General features: G+C 37.7%; 1 protein-coding gene across 1 annotated transcript in view; it reads left to right on the top strand.

The window, feature by feature from the left end:
* The window catches only part of PARD3B (par-3 family cell polarity regulator beta), a 1,344,967-nt gene that overhangs the window by 894,192 nt on the left and 423,018 nt on the right, over nt 1-27,757 (top strand). The window contains exon 15 of the mRNA XM_069075096.1: nt 20,281-20,325. Within this exon, the coding sequence (XP_068931197.1) occupies nt 20,281-20,325 (45 nt within the window). The remainder of the gene's footprint in view (nt 1-20,280; nt 20,326-27,757) is intronic.

The following is a 27,757-nucleotide window of genomic DNA, read 5'->3' as shown; positions in this document are numbered from 1 at the left end:
ACTTAACCCCTATTGCTTAAAAAAAAAAGTTGCCTTAATAAAGTAAAGAATCTCTTGTTTAGATCAAGGTTGGACTAGATGGGAGGAAGAGCTACTTCACTGTCATTTTCTCACATCCAAAAAGCGAGTATTCATTTCACTTCTTTTGGATCCAGAATATCCCCATCAACTTCCTCTCCAATCTCCAGGCCTCGTCAAACCCTGGCCAGGACACTGCGTACAGTCCTAAGCTTTCTGGGAGCTTTATATGGTGACATTTCTCCTCTTCCTCCAACCCATCTTCTGGGGGGGCTTTCATAGTAGGTAGAAGGTGAAAACAGAAAGATTCTGCAAGTTTCAGACCGGGGACACAGAGTGTCCTCAATGATAGAAATCATTTTTTATCAATGCTTATACCAACTCTGATCAGGTCTTCTCTGGATACTCTTCAAATGCATACTCCATGCTCAATGCTCATATCCTACCAACAGTACTATGGCTAAAAGAAGCCCATTTGTTGCTACCTTGTTTGATAGATCTATGTAGAGTGCCCAAATCATATGGTATGGTTTTAACCCAAGTGCAGTGACGGAAATTCTAAAGTAAGTTACTGGTTCTGAGCTTGGTTGGAGCCACACTCTGTTTAAAACAGTATTGCTATAATGAACAGTGAGCCTGGATGAAAGCTATTCAAGCTGTATTACAAAGTAGTGTTCCTTGTTTTCTGCATTTCTTGTATTAAAAATTTGGGAGTAGATTCTGGGCAGAAATATAGAAAATATTACCTACTTCATTTCATTCCAAAAGAGAACCTTTTGGTACCACACAATGGAGCCAAGAACAGAAGCAGTCTTACAATCTTCAGCCAGAAGCCAAGTGCCAAAAATAATTCATGCAGGGATAAAATGGGCTGGCATCATAGGATGGGCCATGAGCTCTTAGGAAAATTCACATTTAAATACTAGTTAGCTCAGCTTATTAGAGCATGGTGCTGTCTGGTTCAAGGTTGAGGCTTATATCCTGTGCTGCCTCGTTAGATTTGCCCACAAGAAAACAGGATTCCATGTCCACAGGTTTTGTGTGTCTACGCTCATCCAGCCAGCTCATGGTGCATGTCAAAGGAATCAGGCAAGTCAATACAAGTAGTTTGGTGAGAAGAAAAGCAGTCAAAAGGGCATAGGCTCCTGTTGGGAAAGTCATCAGCAATATGGAAAGAGCACATACCTAAGCCCTGTCAGCGTCTTGGATAAAGACATTAAAAAGCATGCTAATCTAATTTGCTCGTGACATAAAACTGGGAGGGGGTAACTAATAAGTGCAGTGGTAGAATTAGAATAAAAAAGATCTGCACCAACTGGAGCCATGGGCTGGAATTAACCTGGTGAAATATAATTTTGATATGTATGAAGTCCTAAACATTGAGTTCTAAGGATTCTACTGCACACGAATAAAATGGGGGAAACCTGATTTACCAGCATCAAAAAAAAATAATGGAGGGAAGAAGGGAGAAAAAAGGGAGAGAAGCATTAATAAAGGCCTACTATGTGCATGCCAAGCACTGTACTGAGCCCTTTGCAAATATTGTCTCATTTGATCGTCACAACAACCTTGGGAGGTGGGTGCTTTCATTCGCCCCATTTTCCAGCTGAGGAAACTGAAGCAGACAAAGCTTAAGTGATTGGCCCAGGGTTGCTGTCCAGAATAAGAGGTCCATGGTTCATGGTCTAACTCCAGTACTTGCTAGCTGCACAGTGTTGGGCAAGTAACTTTCCATTACTGGGCTTCAGTTTCTTCATCTATAAAATGGGTCACCTCTCTCACCTTGAACAAGTCACTTAACTTTCCTTGGACTCAGAGTTCCAGCTCTAAGCTCCTTTTGCTTCTCTCTTTTATTATCTCATAGTTTTACTTTACCAAAAACTCAACATAAACCAAAAAGTAACATGACTGCCAAAAAAAAAATAATGTAATCTAATTAATTGAAGAATGGTGTCTAAATCAGTGAAGGAAAAATATTCCACTACTGTCAGAATAGTATAACTGAGGTCTAGGGAAAAGTCATGGAGGAGACACTAGGTTATTTTGAGGATTCATATGCAGAGGACTGAGTAAACATGTGGTCAGTGTTGGCTGACCTATCTTAATAGTGACATTGCCAGAGAAGGGATTTTAAGCCTTTTCTGTGGATGTCACGGTCCATTTTGGCAATCTGGTGAGGTATTTGGTCCCCCTCTCAAAATAATGATTCATTTATCACTGAAGGAAATGCTAAAGCCACTTAGGGGTTAGTGAAAATAAAGATGGGCAGCTAGGTGGTATAGTGGATAGAATATTAGGCCTGGAATCAGGAAGACTCTGAGTTCAAATTTGGCCTCAGGTATCTACTGACTGTGACCCTGGTCAAGTCACTTAACCCTGTTTTCCTCAGTTTCCTCATCTGTAAAATGAACTGGAGAAGGAAATGGCAAACCACTGCAGTCTCTTTGCCAAGAAAACCCCAGTTGGGGTCATAAAGAGTCAGGCACAATTGAAAACAACTGAAGGTCAGTTGATTGTATACCTAGATAAGACATTTGAGATCAATTAAGTCTAGTCCTCTTATCTTACAGAGGGGGCTCCTGAAACTCAGAGATATTAAGTAGCTTGTACAAAGTCACCCCACTAAGTGAAACATCTTCCTGCTTCTTATCCAGTGCTTTCTTGTATCCCCCCATTCTCTCATGGAGTTGTGATTTTGTCGCTGTGGGAACTCCCTCCACCCAAGCAGATTACCATCCATCTATAATTTAGAAATTAAGTCTTCCATGGTTACTCAGGCCCAACAAAGGTTTAGTGATTTGCCAGTATCAGAGGTGAGATTTGAATACAGCCTTCCTGCCTCTAGGACCAGCACTCCATCCACTTCCCTGCCCTTCCATGTGAAAGGTATTAAGATAGCTGCTATAGGAATTCAGAGCAGGGTGAAGCCTTTTGAGCAAATCAGTTCCTCTCCCTAGGTCTCATTTCTCTATTCCATAGCATGAGGATGGTGGTCACTGAAGCAGTTCTTAAAGTTTTGGGTCTTAGTACTCCATTGCACTCAGAAAATGAGTTGAGGACCCCAGAGTTATCATTTATGTATGCTGTTGCCTTCAGTTATCCCTGACTCTTTGTGACCCCATTTGGGGTTGGCAAAGCTACTAGAATAGTTTCTCCTTTCCTTGTCCAACACATTTTATAGATGAGGAAACTGAGGCAAACAGCTGACTTGCTCAGGGTCATATAGCTAGTAAGTGTCATGGCCAGATTTGAACTCAGTTCTTCCTGACTACAGACCCAGTGCTCTATGGCACTACATCACCTAGCTGTCTTTATACAAGCTGTAGCCATCAATATTTATCATATTAGAAATTAAAACTGATCATTTTAAAATATTCTTTTAAAGTAATAAATCCATTCAGTGTTAACATAAGTAACATTTTAAATGAAAATCAACTGTATTTTCAAAAACTGAGTGAGAAAAGTGGCATTGTTTTACATATTTTTGCAAATCTCTCTGCTGTCTGGACTGAATTCTCATATTCTACTTCTGCATTCAATCTGTTGTGATATGTTGTCTTAAGTGAAGCATATGAAGGAAATCTGCCTTCACACAGATATGTACTTGAAAGAGGAAATAATATTATTATGAAAAGAGTTTTGACCTTGGGAACCCACAGGGGTCTATGAACCACTCTTACCTGGATGATTTGCAAAAAAGCTTGATGGCAGAAATGGTGGAAAGTAATACAGTGATAGATTGTAATGGGAATGTAAATTTTTAAGATCTTCGCTGCCCCTAGGCTAAAGTGCACCTAGAGCCTGGGGTAGGAGGCTTGTTTTTCAGTAGATACTTTTTGATTAGCCAGTGGGTCCAAAAGGTTGTTACATTCTCTGAGCCAGGAGAAGGCTATATAAGCCCTAATGTGTAGCTTTGTTTTGGGGTTCACTTTGAGAAGTGTTCTGTGATTTGATCAGATGAGACTCTGGGAAGCCCTTGTTGAGAGACCCCTGGCTTTGAAAAACCCAGATATTGATGAAACCCAGATGTTGATTTGGTATGGATGTAATGGTTGGACAGTTTGGAAACCGTCTACTTGACCTGTTTCTCTGTCTTGATAATTCTGTCTGTATATTCTGAAGTTTGGGGTGCTGACCTTTTTCCCCTGAACTAGGTAAACGATACATATTTGACTGATTAAAGTAAGCTTGTTAACCCATTTTGAGTTGCTTTCCTTTATCAAAGCAGATCTAAGAACCTGTGTTGGCAGACACCCTGGGGACACTGGGGTGCTTGCTGATACATAGATGAATGAAAAAGTGTTCATTAAATGCCTTCTTTATTCTAGGCAATGTACTAAGTGCTGACTATAGAAATACAAGATAATCCCTGCCCGCAAGGAGCTTGCATGCTAATCAAAGGAGACAGATATTACATATTGAGCAGTAATGTCCAAGGAAAGGAGTATGGGGGCTCTCAAGAATTGCAAGGTGTAGCACAGGGAATTCAGAGGTCATGGCCTTTCCAGAAACATGAAAGGAATTGATTTTCTGTTACTGTTATTATTGTTCCCAAAGCAAGAGTTTATTATTGTTTCTTGGGGAAAAAAAACATACATGTAAGCGGCAGCTACGTGGCTCAGTGAATAGAACATCTGCCCTGAAATCAGGAGGACCTGAGTTCAAATCCTGCCTCAGACATTTAGCACTTACTAGCCATGTGACCTTGGGCAAGTCACTTAACCCCAATTGCCCTCCAAAAAAAGGAAAAAAGATACATACATAGGGCAGGGCATGAATAATATGCTCAGGATCAATTCCAAGATGCGAAGCATGGTCTGAGGCCATCCAGATAGGGGTGTAATAGGGTCTGGCCAATGAGGGTACACTCTTTAGAGCATACATAATATTCCCCTCCTGATATCAGTTCACAGAGTGTCTGCTACTTCTCTCCCAACTCAAAAGTTTACAGGTAGTCTTTGCCTTTCCATCAAACATACATTTCCTCTGTTCAAGTCATTTTAGACACACATTGTTCTGGCTTAACAGCCAATTAAAAGCCTTTTCATCACCACACAGGACATGTCATGGGTTAACTGAACATACTCTGCCTCTATCCCATCACCCATTTCCAGAAGCAGGTTTACCAAGCCTCTGCATTATCTAAAGACAGTACCTTCATTAATGGTTCCCCATTATAGTGGATTAGATGAGTTTGCATTCATTCACCCACTCACTCACCAGTCAAACCAGAGTTCTAAAGCTGAGTGGATTATCTTGGGTGGTGGAAAAGGTAGTGCCTGGGACACAGGCTGGTAAGTGTCATTTCCCCTGGGTACCTGCTTAAGGAGAGGAGTAGTAAGGAAGATGACAGATACGTAAAGAGGGCATTTGAAAGACCCAAATGTGATCGGGCCAGAAGTGGCCACTAAGAAGTGATCAGACATACCTTAACTCAGTCTCTTATGGTTAAGGTCACAGATGTCAATCATGCCTTTTGCCAAGATAATGCTGTTATGGACTGAACCACAAACTTGACCTTGAAGAGCAATTTCTGTGTTCCTAATTTTTTAATAAGTAGCATTTATATATCGCTACTATTGTTATTATTATAACCAATTATCCTAGAGGCCCCCAAATGAAGATAGAGATAGATAGATACATAAATCCAGAGATTCATAGATCTTTGTTTTTTCAGTTCTTTCAGCTGTGTTTGAAACTTCATGACCCCATTTTGGGGTTTTCTTGGTAAAGATACTGGGGTGGTTTGCTATTTTCTTCTCCAGTTCATTTTACAGTTGAGGAAACTGAGGCAAGCAGGACTAAGTGACTTGCCTAAGGTCAGACAGCTAGTAAATGTCTGAGCTTGGATCTGAACCAAAGTCTTCCTGAATCCAGGCCTGGAGGTTTACTCACTTTGCCACCTAGCTGCCCACAATAGATAAATTCATAGATATACATCTATACTGAAATATATATCTAGATGTGTGTGTGTATATATATATGTGTGTGTGTGCATGTATATGTGTATATATGTGTGTATACATATACACATACATATATGTATATAGTTTATAAAGTACTTTATATACATTATCTCTTTTTCCTTAAACAGAAGTCTACAAGGTGAGTGCCATAATTATCCTCACCTTATAAATGAGGAACCTGAGAGAAATTAAGTGACTTGTCTAAGGTCATACAGCTTTAAGTATCTTAGACAGAATTTGAAGTTGGGTCTTTCAGACTCCAAGTCTAGTTCTCTGTATATTGTGCTACCTAACCACATTAGTTCTTAACCTTTGAAAAGCTTTGCTTTAAAAAAAAAAAAGCTACTTAATTAACTTTTCTTTTTCTAAATTGGAGAGTAATTTGGGGTTAAAAATAAAGTAGATAAGTTAAATAAATTGAATGGTAGACTGTAAACAAAACAGACACATATTTTACTTTATTTTTGAGGGGTATTCAAAGTTTTGATATGCTTATTTCCCTCCCTTCCTGGCCCCAGGCCAGTTTTAATTGAGTTGGACAAGTTTGTGATATGCAGAGAATAAGAATTACAGCTATGCCTTCTTTTTTCTGAATTGAGAGAGAAGCAGTTCCTCTAAAACACAATCCTGGATTGGCAGCACCATAAGTGTTTATATTAGTTTATTCCTAAAAACAAAGATGATACAAATGAAGGTGATGATGGTGATGATGATTTTACCATTTAGCCCATTCTGTTTTTAAGGAGTCATTTTTTCAGTATTTTTGTACCTATTTTTACCAGGCAACTAATTCTCTCTTTATAATTTTCTTGCATTGGGGTGGCTAGGTGATACGGTGAATAGAGCAATGGCCCTGGAGTCAGGAGGACCTGAGTTCAAATCTGGCATCAGATACTTAACACTTACTAGCTGTGTGACCTTGGGCAAGTTACTTAACTCCAATTGCCCTGCCCTCCCCCTTCCAAAAAGCAAATAAATAAATAAATATAGTTTTCTTGCGTTACTCTAGTTTCTTTTCCTAACTTTTCTTCTAACACTCTCATTTGATTTTTTAAAGTAATTTTTTCCTCTTTTTTACATCTTTTCTTAGCTTTTCCAAAAATGCTTGTTGGGCTTGTGTCCAATTTGCATTTTTCTTTGATACTTTGCTTATAGCTGTTTTCATACCTTTGTCTTCTTCTGAGTTTCTATCTTGATCTTCCCTGTCATCATAGTGATTTTTTATGGTCAGGCCCTTTTTTTTAATTGTTCTTTTCCTCCAGTCCATTTCTTTTTAGATTTATGTTAGAGTAGACCTCTGTTCATCTCTGAAGGGGGGCAGGGGTCACTGGCCCAAACTTTAGACTTTTTCACCCTGCTGTTTTCACAGCTAGCTTTGCATATGTCCAGTGCTTCCAAGGTGATGTAATCTGGGGAGAGACAATCATTGTGATCATTGCTACACTGGTCTGCATGCTGGTTCTTACTCAGAAAATGCCTCTCTCTGTTCCCTTGCAACTGCAAATGCTAGCACTCTTTTCTGCCCTGAACTATGACCCAGAACTGGGGAATGGGCTATGGAGTTGCCAACAGCACTCAGTCATGCTCCCAGTGTCTGCACAGGGGTCCTCTGTAATCTCCTTCTGACCAGAAACGCAATCCCTTTATTATCTCTGGGTGCTGCTAGTGCTTCTAGTGGTGATGGTGATACCATACTGCCACCACCATTAAGACCTACAGCTGGTATTAGCATTGTACCGCTCTCTGGACCAGCCTCTAGTCCAGTGTTACAAGAACTCCTAAGTTGTCTTGGGCTGGAAAAATGTCACATTCTGGACTCTTATTGTCTATGCCACTCCACAACTAGATTTGCCACATTATTTTAAAGTTGCCTGGAGGGGAAGGTTGGGAGAGTTCAGCTAGAACCCTCCCTTTACTTTGCCATCTTGACTCCACCCCATTCTCCAGGGCATATATTCTATGGTAGAAAACATATCCAAATTAGGGTAACATACCAATTGTCAAAATATTGTTGTTCGTTTGTAAATGATAAATCTACATCCTGTGTCAATGTTCCCTTCAACAATTGCAGATTATCATAATAAAACTTTTAATTTGTGCTCAGTAATAAAAGTTATTCAAAGTTTTATGTGTTACCTAACACCCGGCAGAAGTCTAAAACAATATATAACTTTTATTTTAGTCATTATTGGGAACAAAAGCATAAGCAATATTTCTGTTCTCTGATTTGCCATCTTGGCTTTTGAAGAGCAATCTGGCAAAAGAATGTAAAAGTTGTAAGAATAATTAGAACTTTTTATCCAGTTATTTGATTACTTAAAATGAATTCTACGAGGTTGTGTGGCATAGCAGAAATCAGATCAGCCTTAGATTTAGGAATATCTGGGTTCAACTCCTAACCCTAAGTAGTTGTGTATGTGACCCTGGGCAAGTCACAACCTCTCATTATCACTGTCAAATCTCTAAGACTCTGGGTTGTCCATGACTTGCTGATATATATCTTTGGTTGGACTTTCAATACAGGGAGTTCCTCTGCATAAAGAGAATCACATGTACAAACAAACAATTGTTTGTATATTATAAAAAAAGGAAAAAGCTACCTGTTCAAAAATATTTATAGCAGCATTATTTTCATTTCAAAAGACTGGGAATAACTAAAATGTCCAACATTTGAGAAATGGATTTATAAACGGTGGTTTATCATTATTTTGGGATATTTGGTTATGAAATGTGATTAGGACTGACTAGTATAAGGATTATAAATGTTGAAGGGCCTTTATGAAAAAAATATACGTGAAAACAGTACACACTGACTACATATGTAAAAAGAAAATTAAGTATGCAGAAATATAGAAAAATGGATGAAAAGAAAGTGAAAGGGGACACACAGGGAGTACCTGATAAATTGTGATTCATATTTGTATGTATAAATGCCTTTATTCAAACATAAATAATCGTAAAATATATTTAATTGATTTTGTTGACATTGAAGGTTAAGCTCATCATAAATCATATTTTGAAAATAAAAGTAGGGATGTTGAGCAAACATTGGCAGTTGTAGAATTAGTGTGTATTCCTTTTCATCTTCATAGGCTGACAGTGGACATTCGTTCTGTGTCCTGTAGGGTAATTGTTAATAATAAGTCTTTGTTCTTCTCCAGGGTAGAGAAGGGAGTATCAATATCCTGCTGCTCCTAAAATCTCTTCCAGATGGCCTGGCATCATGGGAATTCGCCTGGCCTGCTTTGTAGAACTAGTCATTGACTTACTTACTAAGAATGAGGCACCCCACACAGACATGAATCCAACATGTAGTATGGTGGAGCAGGGACTAAACTATGGATCTTGTCAGGAACCCAGATTCGCTGCTCTATAGCTATATCTTTCAAAAGAGACACCACAATATGCCGGGAAACTCAAACTTGTGTAGGCTTCTTTCCATTTCTACCACTCCCTGAAAATCCTGGGAATGTTGTATCTCTAATAAACTGAATGGGTGTTGAAAGAATAATGCTTGTGAGGAAAAAAAAAAAAAACCAAAACAGCAACAACCAATGAATACTTCGTTAGAGTTTTCTAATTTACTGAGATTTTAGAAAGGGGGTTATTTACAATTTACAAAAATTATTTAAAGAGTATTTATAGATTGAAAATGTGGCCACTTGTAATGAGTTCTGAATAATTTTAGAAAGACAACATTGAACTCCCTACACACAGAGAGAATTTTTAGGGAAGTGGCATCTTCAATGAATACCAGCAATTGATTAACACCACACAGGTAAAAGAAGAGAAAGGAAATAAAGCTATCTCCACTGAACAGCACATGTGACCCAGTCAGCAGTGAAAATCAATTAGGTGAAAAGTGACCAAACTACAAATGATATTTGTCTTGAGTCTGCTGTGCCCAGTCCGAGCCACCTACTCATACTATAAACCTGTCTGCACAAATTTTGATCAGCCCACCCAAGTCGGTCTTCCTCAAATCTTGACCTTGAATTTGGATGTTTCCTGACCATAGTAGATGGCTCTTTTCCTCCATCCTCCCATCCTGCAGATTTCTTCCTGTACCTGCTTCTGGAACCGAAGATGGTTCAACCCTATTTGCCTTGGAACTTCAACTAACGTCTTCCCCCTAAAATTACGCCAATACATATTCCCCTAGCCAGTAAAGGCATAATCTTTCCTTCCACATAGAAACTGCATGTCCTCTTCTGGATCCCAGCCCCGCTTCATCTGAAAACCTTCATTATCCTTTGTCTCTTCTGTAGATGCTTAGAGAAGTCTTCTACCCAGTCTGAACAGTTTATACTTCATGCCATTTTATCATGACTCCACTAAGTTCAGGAGAGAGATACAGGAATAGAGAAAAGGAATCATAAGGGGCTATAAAAAGTATTTTGTGGCATTTCCTGAACTGTAGTTTGGAACCCCAAGAGGTTTGTTGAGCGGAGGAAAGGTCTAAAGGGTAATACCATTTAAATTATGTGTTTCTCAAAAGTCAGTCAGTGAGGGTGGTAGTCCAGAAGTCAATCAAGATATATAGATATATAGGTATAATAAGATATGTGTATAGTATACAAATGTATAAATGTATATCTATATATGCATATATATGTGTGTGTGTACATACACACATATTGATATGTGTGTATGTGATGTATATAAATGAGGTAGCCCAGATTTCTTAATCTCCTAGGCTGGCCATCTGTATTATCCATTTCCTGGTCTTTGAGATCTGCAGTGAGACTGAAGATCAAGCAAGGGCATCAGAATCCTGAATAGCTTTTTGGCAGGATACATGGAGCTCAGGCTTTTTGTGTTCTTTGAAGGCAAAAGATAGAAGGAAGGCAGAAGGAGGGAGAGGGAAAGCAATGAGTCTTTTTGCGTACATGGATGAATTTTCTTCATCATCTTCTATTTGTTTTATCATTGTTGCTCTTTCTCAACAAAGCAAATCTCTGTTTTTCTTCAAGAGAATGAAACATTTTTCAATCTGCAAAAATTCACAGTGATGAAAATGCAAAAAGCCTCACTAGGGAGATATGTTGTGCCAAACAATCATTGCTATAAGAAAATACTATAAATTAATATAGTAATAGTCCATATTTGCTATAAGGAAGGGACTTAATTTATAGCATGGAACAGGTTTCATTGCTTAGAAATTCTGGAAATCAATCTATGGCACAGAAATTGATCTGCTAAGAGGGAGGAAAATTGATTCTCAATATTGGCAACCACATCAGTTTTCTATTCCTGAAGAAACAACTCTTGGAAACAAGTTTATTAACCATTAAGGAAACATGAGATGTTTAGCTTACCACCCAGATGTCCAGCAAAGGATTTTTATGGGCTAATTAGAAAATATAGCCATATTCGTCAAATCAACTTCACCTACGTGATCGCTATCTTTGCTAGGTCTGCGGTATGGAAATCAAAGATTAAATGAAGTAGAGAAGAGAGGTATTTTACCAACCTGACTATGTAAAAGCTGAATGTTGCATCATATTCTTGACTACTGCTTTGCCTCAAGTGTCATGATGTGAAATATTGGAAATCTTAGTACATTTGCATATTCATAGTGCAGTGTTTTTCCCCCCATTCATGACATAGTGTTGGCATTCTCAAAAAGAAAAACTGTAGCTGATGGCAATTTTTAGCTGAAGAGATGTGAGCATGTGAGCAATATACCATCTTCTGTCAGCAGCAGAGGAGCATATGGGGCCTATTAACTCACCAAATCTGCTACCATTCTGCAAATTTTTATTAAGTGGCTGTAGTCCTTAATAGTCACTTATGTTATAGAATGTGTATCAAATGCTCTCAATAAGCAAGTGGCTTGTTTTCCCACTGTGAGAATGCATTTGAGGTATGAAAGAAAGCCTGACAAAAAGAATAAAACATATTTTAAGTGATCACTGTATTAATATGAATGTATCCTACCAGGATGCCAATTCCTGTATGTATTATGTGCTTCCTAATGTTTGCTATTTCTGAGTACTACAAGTGCCATCTTTAGCACAAATGATTTCTATTCTTTTCCTTGTTTTGAATTCCTCTGGGGTTCATATAGAAAACCTGGTCAAAATTCAGTCAGAAGACACTCTGCTTCTCTAGTCTCCATACACTATTCTTTTAGCAAGGAAATAAATATTGTTCACTGGTTCTCCCTGGCTTCCAAGGCCCAGAACCAGAAATTATTAAACATTTCCTATGCAGAGTTCCTAAGATCATCACACATGCTAAATCAAGGGGCACACAAAAACTAAGCCATAAATGTCCCATTTTAGGGGTGCCTTGTGGTAGAGACCATCAAGTAGTGACAATTGATCTGATCTTTAATGACAAGAAGCAAACTGTTAGTAAAAATCCAGTTTGTCTAAGCAGACTCCAACAAACACCTCACAGACCCACATCCATGGTGCCCTGTGGGTATTTAATAATGATGATAAAAAAAAAGTCTTGCAATCATATCATTGTGGGGGGGGGCAAAATGCTTCCTCGATGTGTCTTCTGTCACCATAAAGTTCTCCATAGGTCAGGAGCAAATGGAATTAACCTCTGAATAAAGAAAAAAGGAGATGATCTTCTCCAGCTTTTAAAATATGCCACCCAACTGGATGAGGAACAGTGCCTTTCATTCTAGCCGTTGCCCATCACTGAATCTTTTAGCAACTTGCCGTTCAGTGCAAAAAGCTATTTTCGCATCAGACATAACTGTTAATTTTCAATCTTTTGTAAATTAGTGCGTTGTATAGTATTACACATCTGTCTTTTTTGCCTTGTTATGGTTCCTATTTCTGTACTAGATAAATATGCTGTAGAACTACTAATACTAAGCTTCATCTCCAAAGGAAGATTTTAAAAAATAATTCCAAGGTCAAGTCACTTATATTAGTTGTATGTTAATTGTAACACTTGTCATTAGAAAACATAAATAAAATGAATATATTAAGTCATGATGGCATCTTCTATTTACTTTTTTTATAATATTCTTTTTTGTGTGTTTTGGAGGGAAGAGGGCAATTGGGATTAAGTGATTCATTCAAGGTCACATGGCTAGTAAGTGTTAAGTGTTGGAGGTCAGATTTGAACACAGTTCCTGCTGACTCCAGGGCTGGTGCTCTATTCACTGTGCCACCTAGCCACCTCTAATATTTATTCTTTTTGAAAAATAGAAAACTTAATTTACTTGAGCCCACAGTAACAATAATATTTTATTTTATTTGGAAAAGTAGAGGCAAATTCAGTAAGCTCATTAGGACATTATGATTATCATCTGTATTCCTTAAAAAAATTGAAAAAAAGGGTGCAGCTAGGTGGCTCAGTGAATAGAGCACAGGCCCTGGAGTCAGGAGGACCTGAGTTCAAATCCAGCCTCAGACACTTGATACGTACTAGCTGTGTGACCTTGGGCGAGTCACTAACCTCAATTGCCTTGCCCTTCCCCCTTCAAAAAAAAAGAAAGAAAGAAATTCATAAGAGTTGCTAAGGATTTTCTCTAAGGAAATATTAGAAATAACTATATGCTGCCACTAAGAGAGGTAATGACCTCTCAACAGTGATAATGACTTTTGTGCATGAGTAAAGTAAGATGTCATACTTAAAATCAAAGTGACAAGAATATTTGTAATACCTTGCCTCTTCTCCTGTGTATGATACCCAAAACCTCCATGATTTTACCTTATTTTTTCCAAAAATATGCAGGCATGTCCTTACATTTTGTTAACTAGTTCCCACCAAAATAATACAGTGTTGGGGGGAGGGGGAAAACACACTGTGGGCAGTTGGTGTCATAGGAACAATGTTGTAAATAGCAATGTAACATTTTCTCTGCATTTTATCACATTATATGGGGTCTGGATATAATTTGCTAATGTATTTAAGACAAAAAGACATTGGTCAAGGCAACATTTTTAAGGTAGTATAATATAGGCAAAGAGTTCTAGACAGTGTCAAAAAAAGACCTGGGCTCAAACCTTACCTCTGACACTTGTCAGATTGGAGCCTCAGTTTCCTCCTCTGTGAAATCAGAATAATAATATTTATGGTGCTTACTTATTTTATGAGTCAATGAGATAATGCATATAAAGCATTTTGAAAACATTAAAATACTATTAAATATCAACTGTTATTAAGGTAACATAGTTTAACTATTGTATACTGTATTTCCTTTTTTAATAACACCTGGTACTCTGAAAATAAATACTTGAGAAATCTAACAAATAAAGTAAGACTCCTTATTCCTTGTTCTTACTCTTTGTGTGTGTGTGTGTGTGTGTGTGTGTGTGTGTGTGCCATCCACCCCTTTGGCAATCTGGTGAAACTTTTGGACCCTTTCTCATACTAATGATTTAAATGCACAAAATAAAAGGACAATGAAGGAAACTAATTATATTGAAATAAAGATATATTTAAATTGAAATCTATACACCAACCTCTTGAGGGGTCTGTCTTCCCCTGGTTAAGAGATTGTGCCTTATGTAAAGAGTCAAACCAAGCCTAATACAAAGGTGTGGGAGTCAGGAGAGATTGGTTTGATTCCTGACTCCGCTAACTTTGCACATGTTACTTAACCTCTTTATATCAAAATTTTTTCCATCTATGAAATGGGGATAAAAGCCTAACCCCTACCCACCTTAAAGATATTCATAGAAAAGTAAGATAATCAAAGCCAAACTTTTAGCTATTCAGTGCTGCAGTGCAAAATTAGTAGAGTCAGGTCCTCAGCCTATGTTGCAATCATGGAAGAGATAACCAGATGCATACCCAAAGTAAAACATTGTGGAACTGGACAGAATCAGCATCCACAAAGAAGTTGAACAAAGGGATCAAATTTCTCTAATTCTCTTCATGGCTACCTTAGACATATTGCTCTGACACCTTGACTGGAAAAAAAAAAAAAAAACAGGACTGCAATGAACAGGGAATATCCTGCATCTGCTTCTCACTAATGATTGTGTATTCATCACAAATGCCCTCCTGGAGCTTTGTGAAAAGCAGTAGTAGCAGCAGCAAAGGCCTTGCAATGAACCTTCATATAAAAGCAGATAGATAAATAGATAGATAGATAGATGGATAGATATAGATATGTATGTATATGTGCATATATGTCGGTGTAGGTATATATATACACACACATATATTCATGCATATACAGATACACACATTACATAGTATATGATAGATATGTGTGTATATATGTATGTATATGTAAATATACACATACATGCATATATATCTATATTTGGATATAAAATGAACACTGTTCAAAGACTGACATAATTCTCATGACTTGGAAATCATTGTAGTAGTAATTTAGATGTATTTGAAACACAAATTCAATGTCACTCATGTCTAGCAACATGGGGTTCTTATACAACCTTGGTAATTGTTGACCTGACACTGTCGCTATCATCAGTTTGATATTCAGATAGGAAATGTGGTATTGGATCAGGAAGTCTATCAAGAAACTCCATTGGACATATGACCTAAGGCCATGTAGATTAGTTTTAACTAAATCTTGGATAGTATTAATCACTAATGAGGTAGATGCCTGGAGAATCTTTTTTTTACGTTGAACTCTAAGGTTGCCTGCAATGGTTTATGCATGAGAAGATTCATTATAGAATGAGAAAAGCAGATGCTTGTCATAGCCCAGCATGTAATGGAAAGAATAATGTATAGGACCTCTCTGTGGGTCTAAATGACTAATAATAAAAATATTTTTTAGGAAGGTCAGAAATGGCTTGTTTGTTGAAATCAGTATCTTCTTGTAATGGTAATGGTCATTTGAAGATCTTCCCTGCCCCTTAATAGACCTAAGGAAATTTAAAGATCTCTGCCCTTTAATAGGCCGAATGTAATCACATGGAACCTATGTTGGGAGGAGTTTGCTGAATGGGTAGAGCAGGAAGGGTGGGCCAGAACTGAAAGGAAGGTGGGAGTCATAGCAGTTAGAATGGAGAGAGGAGAGAGGACACGGCAAGCAGACAACTGGAATTACGAGTGTTTGTGGGGACACTTTGGAATGGTGTTGCTTCCTGCAGTGATAAGGTGCATTAACCTCTTTGTTGATATGATGGATTCAGTTTTCTGGTGCTAAGATTTGACTTTCTGGTGTTGGGATTCAGCTTTCTGGTGTCTAAATAAATGTTTTCCTTCTGTCTTCTCTATGGAGAGTCTGTTATATTTTGAAATTTGGGACTATGCCAGCGTATTCATAGTCACCATCGGTGCTGTGAATATTGCCTTGGCCATATGCTTGTGTAAAAATATAGTGAATGGCTCAAGTAGCAAGGGATAATGAATAATATACCTGAATACTAGATGAGAGTCAATAGAAGCACAAAGGAGTATTCTGAAAGCCAGAAATTTTGTGGGACATGCTAATGGCTTTATTATTATTATTATTAATTATTTTAGAAAAATGTTATTCATGAGCCCAGATCATCAGTTCTGATAGTTGATGGTTCTGTGCCCCCATCAGTAAATCAGTAAGCATATATTAAGTACTCACCATGTGCCAAGCCATGTGCTAAAGGTTGGAGATACAAAGACAAAAGTGAAATAGCCCCCAACCTCAAGGAGTTTACATTGTGATGATAGAGACAACACAGACATATTTGTTAATATATAAAATCTACAAAGTGAATACAAAGTATGGTTTTGGAAAAGGAGTGCACTAGAGTCTTGGGGAGAGCTGGGGTATAGAGAGGAAGCTTCATATACAAAGTGATTCTTGAACTGAAGCTGGATAGGGACCAAATTCCAAGAATATATTCAATCATGAGGATGGGAAATGATGTTCTCTGAGAAGAATATCAGGTAAACCAGCAATGGAGCACAGAGGGCATAGAGGAGTATAGTGGAATAATACATTAGAAGCCAAGAAAGGTAGAAAGGGGCTGGATTCTAAAGAGATGTAAATGCCAAATAAAGGAGTTTATGTATTTGACTCAAGAGGTAATAAGGAACCACTGAAGGGCCGTGAAGGGGTGTGGGTGTGATAGGGTGGGGAAGTGATATGATCAGACTAGTGTTTGAAGAAAATCCATTTCACAGTTATGTGGAGGATCTCTTTGAATGGGGAGAGATTTGAGATAGAGAAATCAAACAGGATTGTTCATAGCTCAGGTGAGAGATGATACAATTCTGAACTAGGGTGTGATTGTAGGAGTAGAGAGGAAAGGATGCATAGATATGAAAATGTATATGGTCTGTGAGAGTGAGGAAATAAGGATGACACACAGTTGATAAGCTGAGTTCCTGGAAGAATAGTGGTACCCTTGACAATAATAGAGGAATTTGGAGTCAGTGTTAGATTTTGAGGGAAAGATAATGAGTTCTCTTTTGAACATACCGAGTTTGAAATACTTATGGGACATCCAATTCAAAATGTCTAACAGGAAGCCTGTGATCAGAGAGTCAAATGTGAAACATAACAACTAGAGAGGCACCAAGCAGTATGATCACAGAATGATGTCACTCACATCTGGCAACAGGGGGTGCTTAGGCAACCTTGGTGATTATTCACCTGACACTGACTACCATCATCAGTTTGATATTCAGATAGAAAGTAGACTGCCATAAATATTGTCATTCATTCTGTCTTCCCATACCCTAACCTGTGATTTTTTTATCTCAAAATTTGAAACCACTGGAATCTCCTTTCTTTATTTCCCATTGTATGCTTATTAGTTTGTAGTTTGGTGTGAGCTTCTTGATGCAATGTGGTGTAATGGAAAGAGCCCTGGACTTGTGGATCATGCCTGAGTTCAATCCTAGTTAAAGTAAATAATTAAATACTATTAACAGCCAATTAGAAGACTTTTAATCACCACATAGAGCAAACATCCCATAGTCATTCATGTTGTCATTTGGAATGAAACCAAGAAGAAAATCTATGAGTGCTCCTCCAAGGACTGGTTCTCATAGCTTAGTCTACATTTGCTATAGAAGCATTACCTGGGAAATGAAACCTTAGGGAATCTATAAACAGTCACAAAGCAGGCAAGGTAGAAAGTGAATTTTTAAAAGAGAGAAAAAAGAAACAAAGAATCAATATGGATGAATGCGGTTTCTGTCCTGTATGTTATGGCTTTGAACGTGTCAGACGTGAACTATACATGGAACATTCCTTAAACAAATGGCCACTCTGGTCCAGTGAGCAGTATATGATTACCTAAACAACTGCACCAACTTCCACCTTGGATGAGTAGGTGACATAGTAGATAATGAACCAGAGTCGATGTCAGGAAGACTTGTATTCAAATCTTGCCTCACGTTTCCTAGCTGCATGTTCATGAGCAAATTGATTAATATCCCATCGTGAGTCTCTTCATCTGAAGAATGAGTGGAAGAGTACCTACCTCACAGTGTGATTGTGAAGATCAAGTGAGATGATATATGTAAAATTCTTTGCAAACCTTAAAGGTCTAGTTAAATATTAGCTTTTATCATCATCATCATCACTGGTTCATTTCCTCATTAAATCTGCATCCAGGTTTGAGAGGCAGTCTTATGTATGACTGAGTTCTAGAATTTCACAGATTTCAAGCATTCTCACTCTAATGGTCATTTATCTTTACCTTTCCCTCTCTCAATATTAAATCACATACTTTTAGACTTGGACTAAAATCATTGTAAATGACTGTGTTCTTTAATAATAATTTCAAATAGCATAGAATCACAGACAAGCCTTTATCAAGGTATGGAAGGTAGCAATAGGACATACAGCCAAGTACAGCCCATTCATTGCCTTTCTCCTTTCCTCTCCATTAGTCTTAGGGAGAAGTAGAGAGGGAGTGGTCAGACAGGTAAATGTAGCTTTCAAGGATAGCTCTCCAGGAAATCAAAGTCAGTTAACTAGTATTAAGCACCTACTGTATACGGAGCACTCTTCTAAGTGCTAGGGATTCAAAGAAAATAAAAGGTAGTCCCCACTCTCAAGGAGCTCATAATATGATGGGGAAGACAATATGCAAAAAACTATGTATAGATCAGATATTTGAAAAATAAGGTGGAGATAATCAAAAGAGGGAGGGCATTAGCATTAATGAAGATACTTCTTACAGAAGGTGAGACTTTAACTTAGACTTCAAGGAAATAAGGGAAGCCAAGATGTAGAGAGAGAGATAGACAGACAGACAGACAGACATGGGGAGAGCAAATCAAAATGCTGAGAACTAGGAAGAAAAAAAAGGTGTTGTGGATTAGACTCAGGTAGTCTCAGCTGTATCATGTTATTTGGTTTATCCTTGTCTGTTTTATACAGCATTCTTTTCTTACTGGGTTATACAATAAGCATCCTATTATCTGGCTACACTTTAGTTTTGCTCTCACTCTGAGCCTTTCTATGGACCTCTGCTTTCTAATGAAAGAGTTCTGTATAGGATTTCCTTTTTCTTCTTCCTGTGAAGAGCGGGAACTGGGGTACAAACCTTCCCTCTCTTGTCTGGTTCAGCCACTTGGCTTCAGATCCAGATGGAAGTTCCTTCCAGGGCAAAAGTCCTAGAGGCCCTGCAACACTCTGGGTGCTCTGTGCCCAACCCTCTCATCTACTGGAATATCCCTGGGGTAGGGCTTATAATTTCGAAATGTAAGCAGTAGCATTTTTTTATATGCACAAAATGAACACAGGTTGATGGAGGGGAGAGAGTGGGGAGGAGTGGCATGGATAACTCAGTACAATGTATGATGCAAAGTTATTTCTATTTAGTTTTAGAACATAGAGACATAAATTCAGGTGCTCAAATTAAACACTCTGACTCAGCCCTTTTGGTGTACCCCATCCAATACCATGTTATATTTTGCTACTGCAACAGTTGTATCTTAGTAGTAAATCATACAAAGACAGCCTTGACTTTCAGCAGCTAGTCCCCCAAGCCACTTGTCAAATATCTAAAATTGAAAGTAGACCATATTTGGGAAACTATCCAACCATCTGTTCTGTTATTAAGTGTAATAATTTTGATTAAATGTTGCATAAATAGGTCTATGAGTTGTTAACTTCTTCTGATACAAAAATGTAATCACACAACTAAAGCATCTAGAAAAGGCATCAAAGAAAAATGTCACTGCCCTCACAAAGTACTCCCTTTATAGTAACAGCCAATATAAGCATGTCCCTTCCTGACTTGTTTTTGAACACTAGGCTGTATCTTATAAATGAGCAGAAAGTTCATATCTCATACCTTTGCTAAAGTAAAAGATTTAATCTAAAGTAATGTTCCATCTGTTCAGAATGGTGAATTTAAAGAGTGTCTTATCTTTGTCTCTTTTCTTTCCTTCCATTCAGTGCCAGATGAAAGTAAAGTTCACTCATTGGCTGGACACAAATTGGGTAAGAAATTCCTCATAACTCATTTTACTTTCTCCCTTCCTGGAAACCGCTGACCAAATACAAGTAGCAGTTGGAGCCTGTTTCCATCCACCAGTCACAAAAAGGCTTGCTAATTAATACATGAGATGTCTCCGACTTCCACAGTGATAAATTATGGCTTGGCTCTATGTATAGCCGCAGTCAGGCTGATGTGAATCATCTAAAGCAAAAGTATAGCTGTTCCCTTAAAAAAAAGGGGAAGTTCACAAAAAAGTCAAGAAGTGTATCAGTTGAACATTAAGGGTAATGAAATTTTAAGAAGGACAAAAAACCACTAAATTTTCCCATGATGATTTTGGCATTCTAACATCTCAGTGTGAATTTTTTTCTTTCCATTCTAAAGAACTGAAGTTGTGAAAATGTTAGTTAACTGTCCTCACCAGAGTGTTTAACCCCAATACACACACACACACACACACACACACACACACACACACCTTCAAAGCAGAATATATCCTGTTTTTTGTTTAAATTCATGAGTGATCTTCCCAAAATGACCCTAGAAAATCTCTGTGATACCAGCATCTTCTGAAAACTTCACTATTGTTGTAGGCTAAAAGAAATGCCACATTCATAGCTTCTGTATTTCAACTTGTCCTTTGAAATATGAAAGTTTAGTGTCTGTTTGTCCTGATGCTTAATTGTATTAAAATGGGTTTCAGTGTTGTGTTCCCTTGCTAAGAGTTTTTCAAACACATCAAAGCTTTGAGTTTAATTTGCATCCCAAATATGTGACAAGCTTGCTGGCATGCACTCTGTGGCCATCTTCCTCTCTAAGTGATGCCTGATATCTTAGCACCTCAGTATGGGTAGAAATAAATGTGGAAACGCTAAACAAATTTCCTTGCTCAGATCAGCATTTTCTACTGCATTTGACCACAGTAACTTTTGTAGTAAACCAGGGTTTCAGTCTTTCATTATCTGTGTCAAGTCAGATAGACCTGTTATCTGGAGTTATTTTATCATGAAGAACTCCCCAAGCAAAACCTACCCGTCCTTTTCTAAATGCCATCACTTTATCCCAGGCCTAATTCACCTTGCTGGGCTTTAATTTGCTGGTCTGAAAAAGAAGAGTTTAGACTAGATGGCCTATGAGACCTATTCCTCTAAACCTGTGATCCTAGGATGTGTTCAAACTCAGGGTCAAAGGAAAGTGCTTTTCTTATTCGAGACTTAATTCCTCAGTGATCAACACCTTTTACTCTTCCCAGTGATCTCTTGAAGCACTTCAGATGAGCCTTCCAAAAATTTTAGGCTTTAGAAAAGGAAAATATGTTGTCTCCCTTCTATTTTCTTCTTTTTGGAGGGGGGAAGGCAGGGCAATTGGGATGAAGTGACCTCCCCAAGGTCACACAACTAGTGAGTGTTAAGTGTCTGAGGCCAGATTTGAATTCAGGTCTTCCTGACTCCAGGGCTGGTGTTCTATTCACTGTGCCACCTAGCTGCCCCCATTGCCTCCCTTCTAATGGGAGGTCTTCAAGGAAAGTCTGGATGGTCTTTTGTTGAGTGTTTTATAATAGGAATGCTTCAGGTAGGGCTGGACAAGATGGCTATTCAAGTCTCTTCCAACTCGGAATCTGTGATTCTAGCCTTTTTACTCTTTCTTCATCATCTTTAATTCAAACTATTTGAATCCATTTAAGGCACTATATATCTTGTACTAAACATCCCCAGTTCTCTGAGGAGTTCTTACTTTGTTAAAACTCTGCTAGAAAATTCTCTCTCTTAGTAGTAGATTCGCCACTCAGTACAACAGAAGGATTGCAATATGTTGGCATCCTTCAGTTTTCTGAAACAAAAAGGAAAGGCTTTCCCATCAATGAGCATCTCCTGTGTTTATATGCCAATTATGTTTTCAGCCATAAGTGGCCTTGATGCCTCATTAGTTCCATCATGTTTCAAGGCAAGATTATGATTTTTTTTAATTTTAATACTTCTCCAGATTCTTTAGTGATAACAGCAGGGGAAGAACTGGTTCACAACTCTTGGCTTATTTTCCCCCCTATTTCTTCTAATAAAGAACTCAAGAGGATTAGATCACTGTGAGAGAGAGTTTCTGTGGGAGTGATAAAATCGCCACGTGCTGCTTGTTCCCACCATCTTCTTATTTTAAAATATTCTAGTACTTGAGTTTTTATAGGTAACAGAAAGGCAAGATCATATGACTCATGAACCCGAAGGATATTTGAAGCTATTTTTGCCTTTCATGGATATAGTACGTCTTCTGTGGCTTCATGCTGTTGCCCAGATATGTGAGTTTTCTGTCTAGAATTAGAGTAGAAGATTAAAAAATGTTAAACAGTCCTTTAAAGGCTTTTTCATGAGTCTTTCTAAAATAAACAAATAAGAAATAAAAATTTTCTGGCCTCTGTCAGGAAATTAAACACTAGACTATTTTTATTCAACTTCTAAACAATTAGATTCTGGGTTAGCCAAAAACTCTGTTATCATCACACTTTTTCATAGAGAACAGTATCATCTTTCCTAGGGCAATCTGTGTTTATGAAAGGGACTAGGATTGTAGAGAACAGAATTAAAGACCAATCTGACACATGACCTTTGGGTTCCTTTACCTCCTTCTTTTCCAAACCCAATGATGTATGTTTCACATGATGCAGATTCTTTCTCTCCCAGTTGTTCTTCACAGTATGTGACTGCTTAGAATTTCTCCCATTTGGATTTTCATCTTTAGACTGATCTTCCCCTACTGTGCTCACCAGTTCTAATTGGGATTACTCATCTGCTTTCCACAGCCGTGGTTTCCCCAAAAATTACTTTTCTGAAAATATTGAGACAGAAATCATCATCTTTCTAGGAGAGAATATATTCTTTCCTCCTCCCCTCCTTTTTTTTAATTACAGAGATACAGGTAGCTTTCTTTCCATCTAAAACCATAAAAAAGTCAAATAAATTAGATTTTGAGTGCTGACCTAAATGTATCATCTTTCCTCTCATTCCGGATGATGTGCAACATTTTAATAAATTTGTCTGGGTAAAAGATTTCCCGAGTCAGCTCCTTTAGGTTTTGGAGGATCATTTTAATGCCAAGTTACATCTGTTGGTCTGGATTGGGTGCATTCCAAATATGTGACAGGCTTGCTGGCATGTACTCTGTGGCCGTCTTCCTCTCTAAGTGATGCCTGAGAACTTGGGTCAAGCCAAAGCCTCAAACGAGCTAGATGGTTCTAACATTCTCGTGCAAAAGGCAGTCTTTCCCCTTTTCCTGAATCAATAGATGAGTCAGATATTCAGGAGAGGACCTGCATTCCCATCATTCTCTGACAAGAGGGAAAGCATACTGCCTGAATTTACTATTTGTTTGCAGTTTGTCAGGCCATCTTCCTGTCAATATGATGGTATTTATATCTAATTTTGGGGTAAGATTTCAACCCTTTACTCTTTGCTTCTCCCCCCCCCCAAAAAAACCTGTCTCCTTATCATATAAGCAAAAATCTTTTCATTATCATTCTAGTTTTTTAAGGCCTTTTATTTATTATTTGTCACTTATTTTATAATAATATAATAAATATAAATAATAAATTACTTATTATTTATTATGTCATTACTTATTTTAAATAAGCATATATTCCTTCCACGTTAAAACACAGGCATAGGATGTAACAAGACATTCTAAGAACTTATTAAAATGGATTCATACCCTCTTTGATTTGGGAGTTCCTTCAAGTGATGCAGATCTCAGCCTATTCATACCTACCTATCCTATAGGACTTTCATCCATTTTGTCCCAGAATTCTCTATAGGAGTTCTGCCCAAATTGTTGGAGACTTTCTTAGCTTTAGCCTGACCTGATAAGAGTATCAGTAAAGCACTCTGGTCATCTGCTTTTCTTCAGTTCTCATTCTTGCCTTTCTAATGCTCAGCCTATCTTCTCTTTATGGCACACAATTCCTTCATGGTCTCACCTCATTTATCCCTATTCCTCTTCAGAATTCCCTCACAAAATCCAGATATCAACAAGACCAAAGTCAATAGGAAATATGTCATAAAACGTAAATTAAAAGGAATAAAAAATTTTGGAAGAGAGAGCCAAGTTCTGAGAACATTAACTCAATTAGGTATTACTTCTTACCTGAGTGTGCCCAATGTTACAGAATACTTCTTTGAAGAAATTATTATTTTTAAATTTTCTATTTTGTATACCCACTCTGTTACCTGAGTTCATTCTGCATTAAGCCATGATCCGCTTGTAAATTTTTCTTTTTACTGCATCTTCATTTTTTGGTTTTGATTTACGGCTTGGAACTCTTTTAAAAATGTATTGACTGTCTGCTGAGATCTTTGCTGACACAGGTCTTTAGGATGATGCAGTGCTGAAGAAAAGCTGATGAGTTCTTCTTTATGAGCTCTGACATATTAATTAGGAAAATGGACTAAAAAAGCTTTCCTTTTTCTATTTTAATTTCTGATGTGCCCAAACATTTAGCTATAGGGTTGTAAAATAAGTGAGCCCTGTGAAAAGTAATAGGGACAAAAATCCAGCACTTTACTAAGACAAGTTTTCAATCAATGAAAAGGCAGGGTGGTCCAGGGAAAGATAATTATGGGATTTAGAATCATGAGACCAAGATTAAAACTCTAACTCTGCCACTTGGCAGCTAGGTGGCACAGTGAATGGAGGATGAGTCTTCAGTCAGGAGAACCTTAGTCCAAAACTGGCCTTGGACAGCCTTGAACACTTAGCAGCTGTGTAAGCCTGGGTTTGTTTGCCTCAATTTCCTCATTTGTAAAATGGAGATGATAATGGTACCTATCTCGTAGGGTTGTTGTGAGAATCATATGAGGTAATAATTGTAAAGAGCTTATCTCAGTGTCTGGAACATAGTAGGTGCTATACAAATATTAGCTATGATGATGATGATTGATGATGATGTGACCTTGGTTAAGTCCGTTCCCCTCTCTGCTCATAGGTTAACTATATCTTCTGGGCGAAGTATGGGAGAAATATCCTTGTAGTATAAGATCTAGTTCCTGTACTCAAAGAACTTACAGTCCAGTTGGAGAAACATGCCTGACATATAAGAGGAGAACCTTGATAGAACCTCATAAAGCATATCCTCTTTTACCTGTTGAGGATCCTGCAATCTGAAAAATAAGGAGGAAAAGTTCTATTTCTTTCCTATGTGAATTACATTGGTTCCCTCTGAAAAATGTAACAATTTCCTATTAAGCTTCCTAGCAGATCCCTTCCTGTTTTCTTGTCTATCTGTGCATTCCATAGTGTGCATGCCTGTGTTTCTTTGGACATCGTTTGCAACCGTGATCCACATGAAGTCCTAGAATGATTCTGTACTTTGACGCATTCATCCCTCAGATTTAAATGTCTGTATACAAATGCACTTAAGGCCATGGCCAAAGAGGGGCAATCCTGAGAACCTCTGACCCCCTTGGAGACCTTCACTGAAAAGAACAAAGATGTTTTAATTATTTTTAAATGATTCTCAAAATAAAAACAAGGGGAACTGGAACAAGTTTTCAAAAATTGTGTTGACCTCACCCCTAGTTGTTGTTTTTTAGAAAGATAGTATAATATTAAATACGACAACATCTAAAGTGAAAATATGTTATTTTCATTGTTGGCACAACCACCATGATAATGTCACAGATTTGAAACTGTTAGTCTATTTCCGTAATGCTTTGCCTATAAAACCATGAGGTGTTGTTAAAAGACATAATCTTAGCTCCTAGAGGCACCTAGATGGCACAATAGAGACAGTGCTAATTCTTGAATCAGGAAAATCTGAGTTCAAATCTCACCTCAGATGCTAGCTGTGTGATCCTAAGCAAGTTTCTTAACCTCAGTCTCAGTTTCCTCAATTGTAAAACAAGAATTGTAACAACTACCTCACAGTGTTATTGTGAGGATAATATTTATAAAGCTCTTAACAGAATGCCAGGAACACATTAGGTGCCTCAGAAATGTGTATTTCCTTCTTTCCTTTGGATTCTAAAATCTAATTCTTTCAGATACATTATTCTAGGACAATAATTAATAAGATGATAAGAGTTCAGCTGACCACAGTGCCTTTATCTGATACATTCTAAACTCAGCATTCAAAAATTAAAACCACACTTTTAGAACTGGAAAGGATCCTGGCATCATCAAGTCCAAGACCTCATTTCATAAATAAACTGAGGCCCAAAAAGCAAATTATCCTTGATCTTACAGGCTTTAAGTGGTAGAACTAAGATTTAATGCCAGGTCTTGTATTTTACATAGAACCCTATTTATTTTACACCACACTGAAATATTTTTATCACTAGACTCAAAAAAGTATTTTCACAAATTTCCCAGATGCTCCAACTTTAGTTTATGTTTGCCAGGGCAAACTTAGTTCCCTAAGTCTAGCACTTTCTACAGCAACTTGACGATGAGTTGACATTGACATATTGGCTTCTTGGCATTTAGGGACCTTAGATGAAATGGAATCAGTTAACTGAAGGAAAAGATACCAGTGTCTTAGAAGGCGGGGCAGAATATAGGAGGGACTAGAAATTGGAATCCTTTGCTTCACTTAACATCAAATTTATGCAGTGATATGGGCATGTTCATCCCTGCAGATAATTAATCAATTTATTTAGCATTTTATAGCATTTTATTTACAAATAACTTTTTCAAGCTGGCACATGTATACTCTATATAGAATGAGATTTGAAAATCAAATAGGATTTTTGAGCTGCAGGGAGCCTTGAGGACCATATAATCACTGCTCTCGAACTCATTTTTTTGGTTCATTTCATCAATTTTCAGCAATCATATCAATATTTGTACATCTGCTTTCTTCATCTTTGCTTCTCTTCAAAAAGATTTGTTAGGGGGATTAAGTAATGATCTAAGCAAAGGAGTACACAGGTATACTTTGAGGTGTTTTAAATATCCATAGTTGGTAATAGAGGGCTTGAGATCTTTGATCCTAAGTAAGGAAGCTGGGTGTCATCAGGCATCTTACCTAATTTGGTACTTCTCAGTAACAAAGTTCGAAGTAGAACTCAAGCCTTTTGATTTGTACTTCATTGTTCTTTGCATTGTCCCACAATGGCCAGGAAAACCTACCAACACAGAGAGAGGCATCACGAAGATGAACTGATTCATATAGTCTCTCTTCCTGGTACATCTAGAAGGTGACTGTGATAGCATATTGGCATGACAGTTGGATGTGAGGTGAGTGGAGGGCAGAGATTCAACAGCAGAAACGTATGATCATGTCCCTCAACTTGTAGCTATGTTAGACATTAGAAACCCCTATGATTCTAATTCAGTCTGTGTCTTATTGTTGTTATTATCAGCATTTTCTACAAATACATGTTTAATTCTATGGCTAATGTAAATATTCTTCAACTTTTCATTTACTCTGTCAATAAACTTTTTATTAAG

This window comes from Petaurus breviceps, unplaced genomic scaffold (assembly GCF_028583685.1).
Source record: "Petaurus breviceps papuanus isolate PSGF00001 unplaced genomic scaffold, PetGlider_PUasm1.0 90903, whole genome shotgun sequence".
NCBI lineage: Eukaryota > Metazoa > Chordata > Mammalia > Diprotodontia > Petauridae > Petaurus > Petaurus breviceps.
Note: the sequence above shows the minus strand (reverse complement) of the source record. Positions and strands in the feature narration are given on the sequence as shown.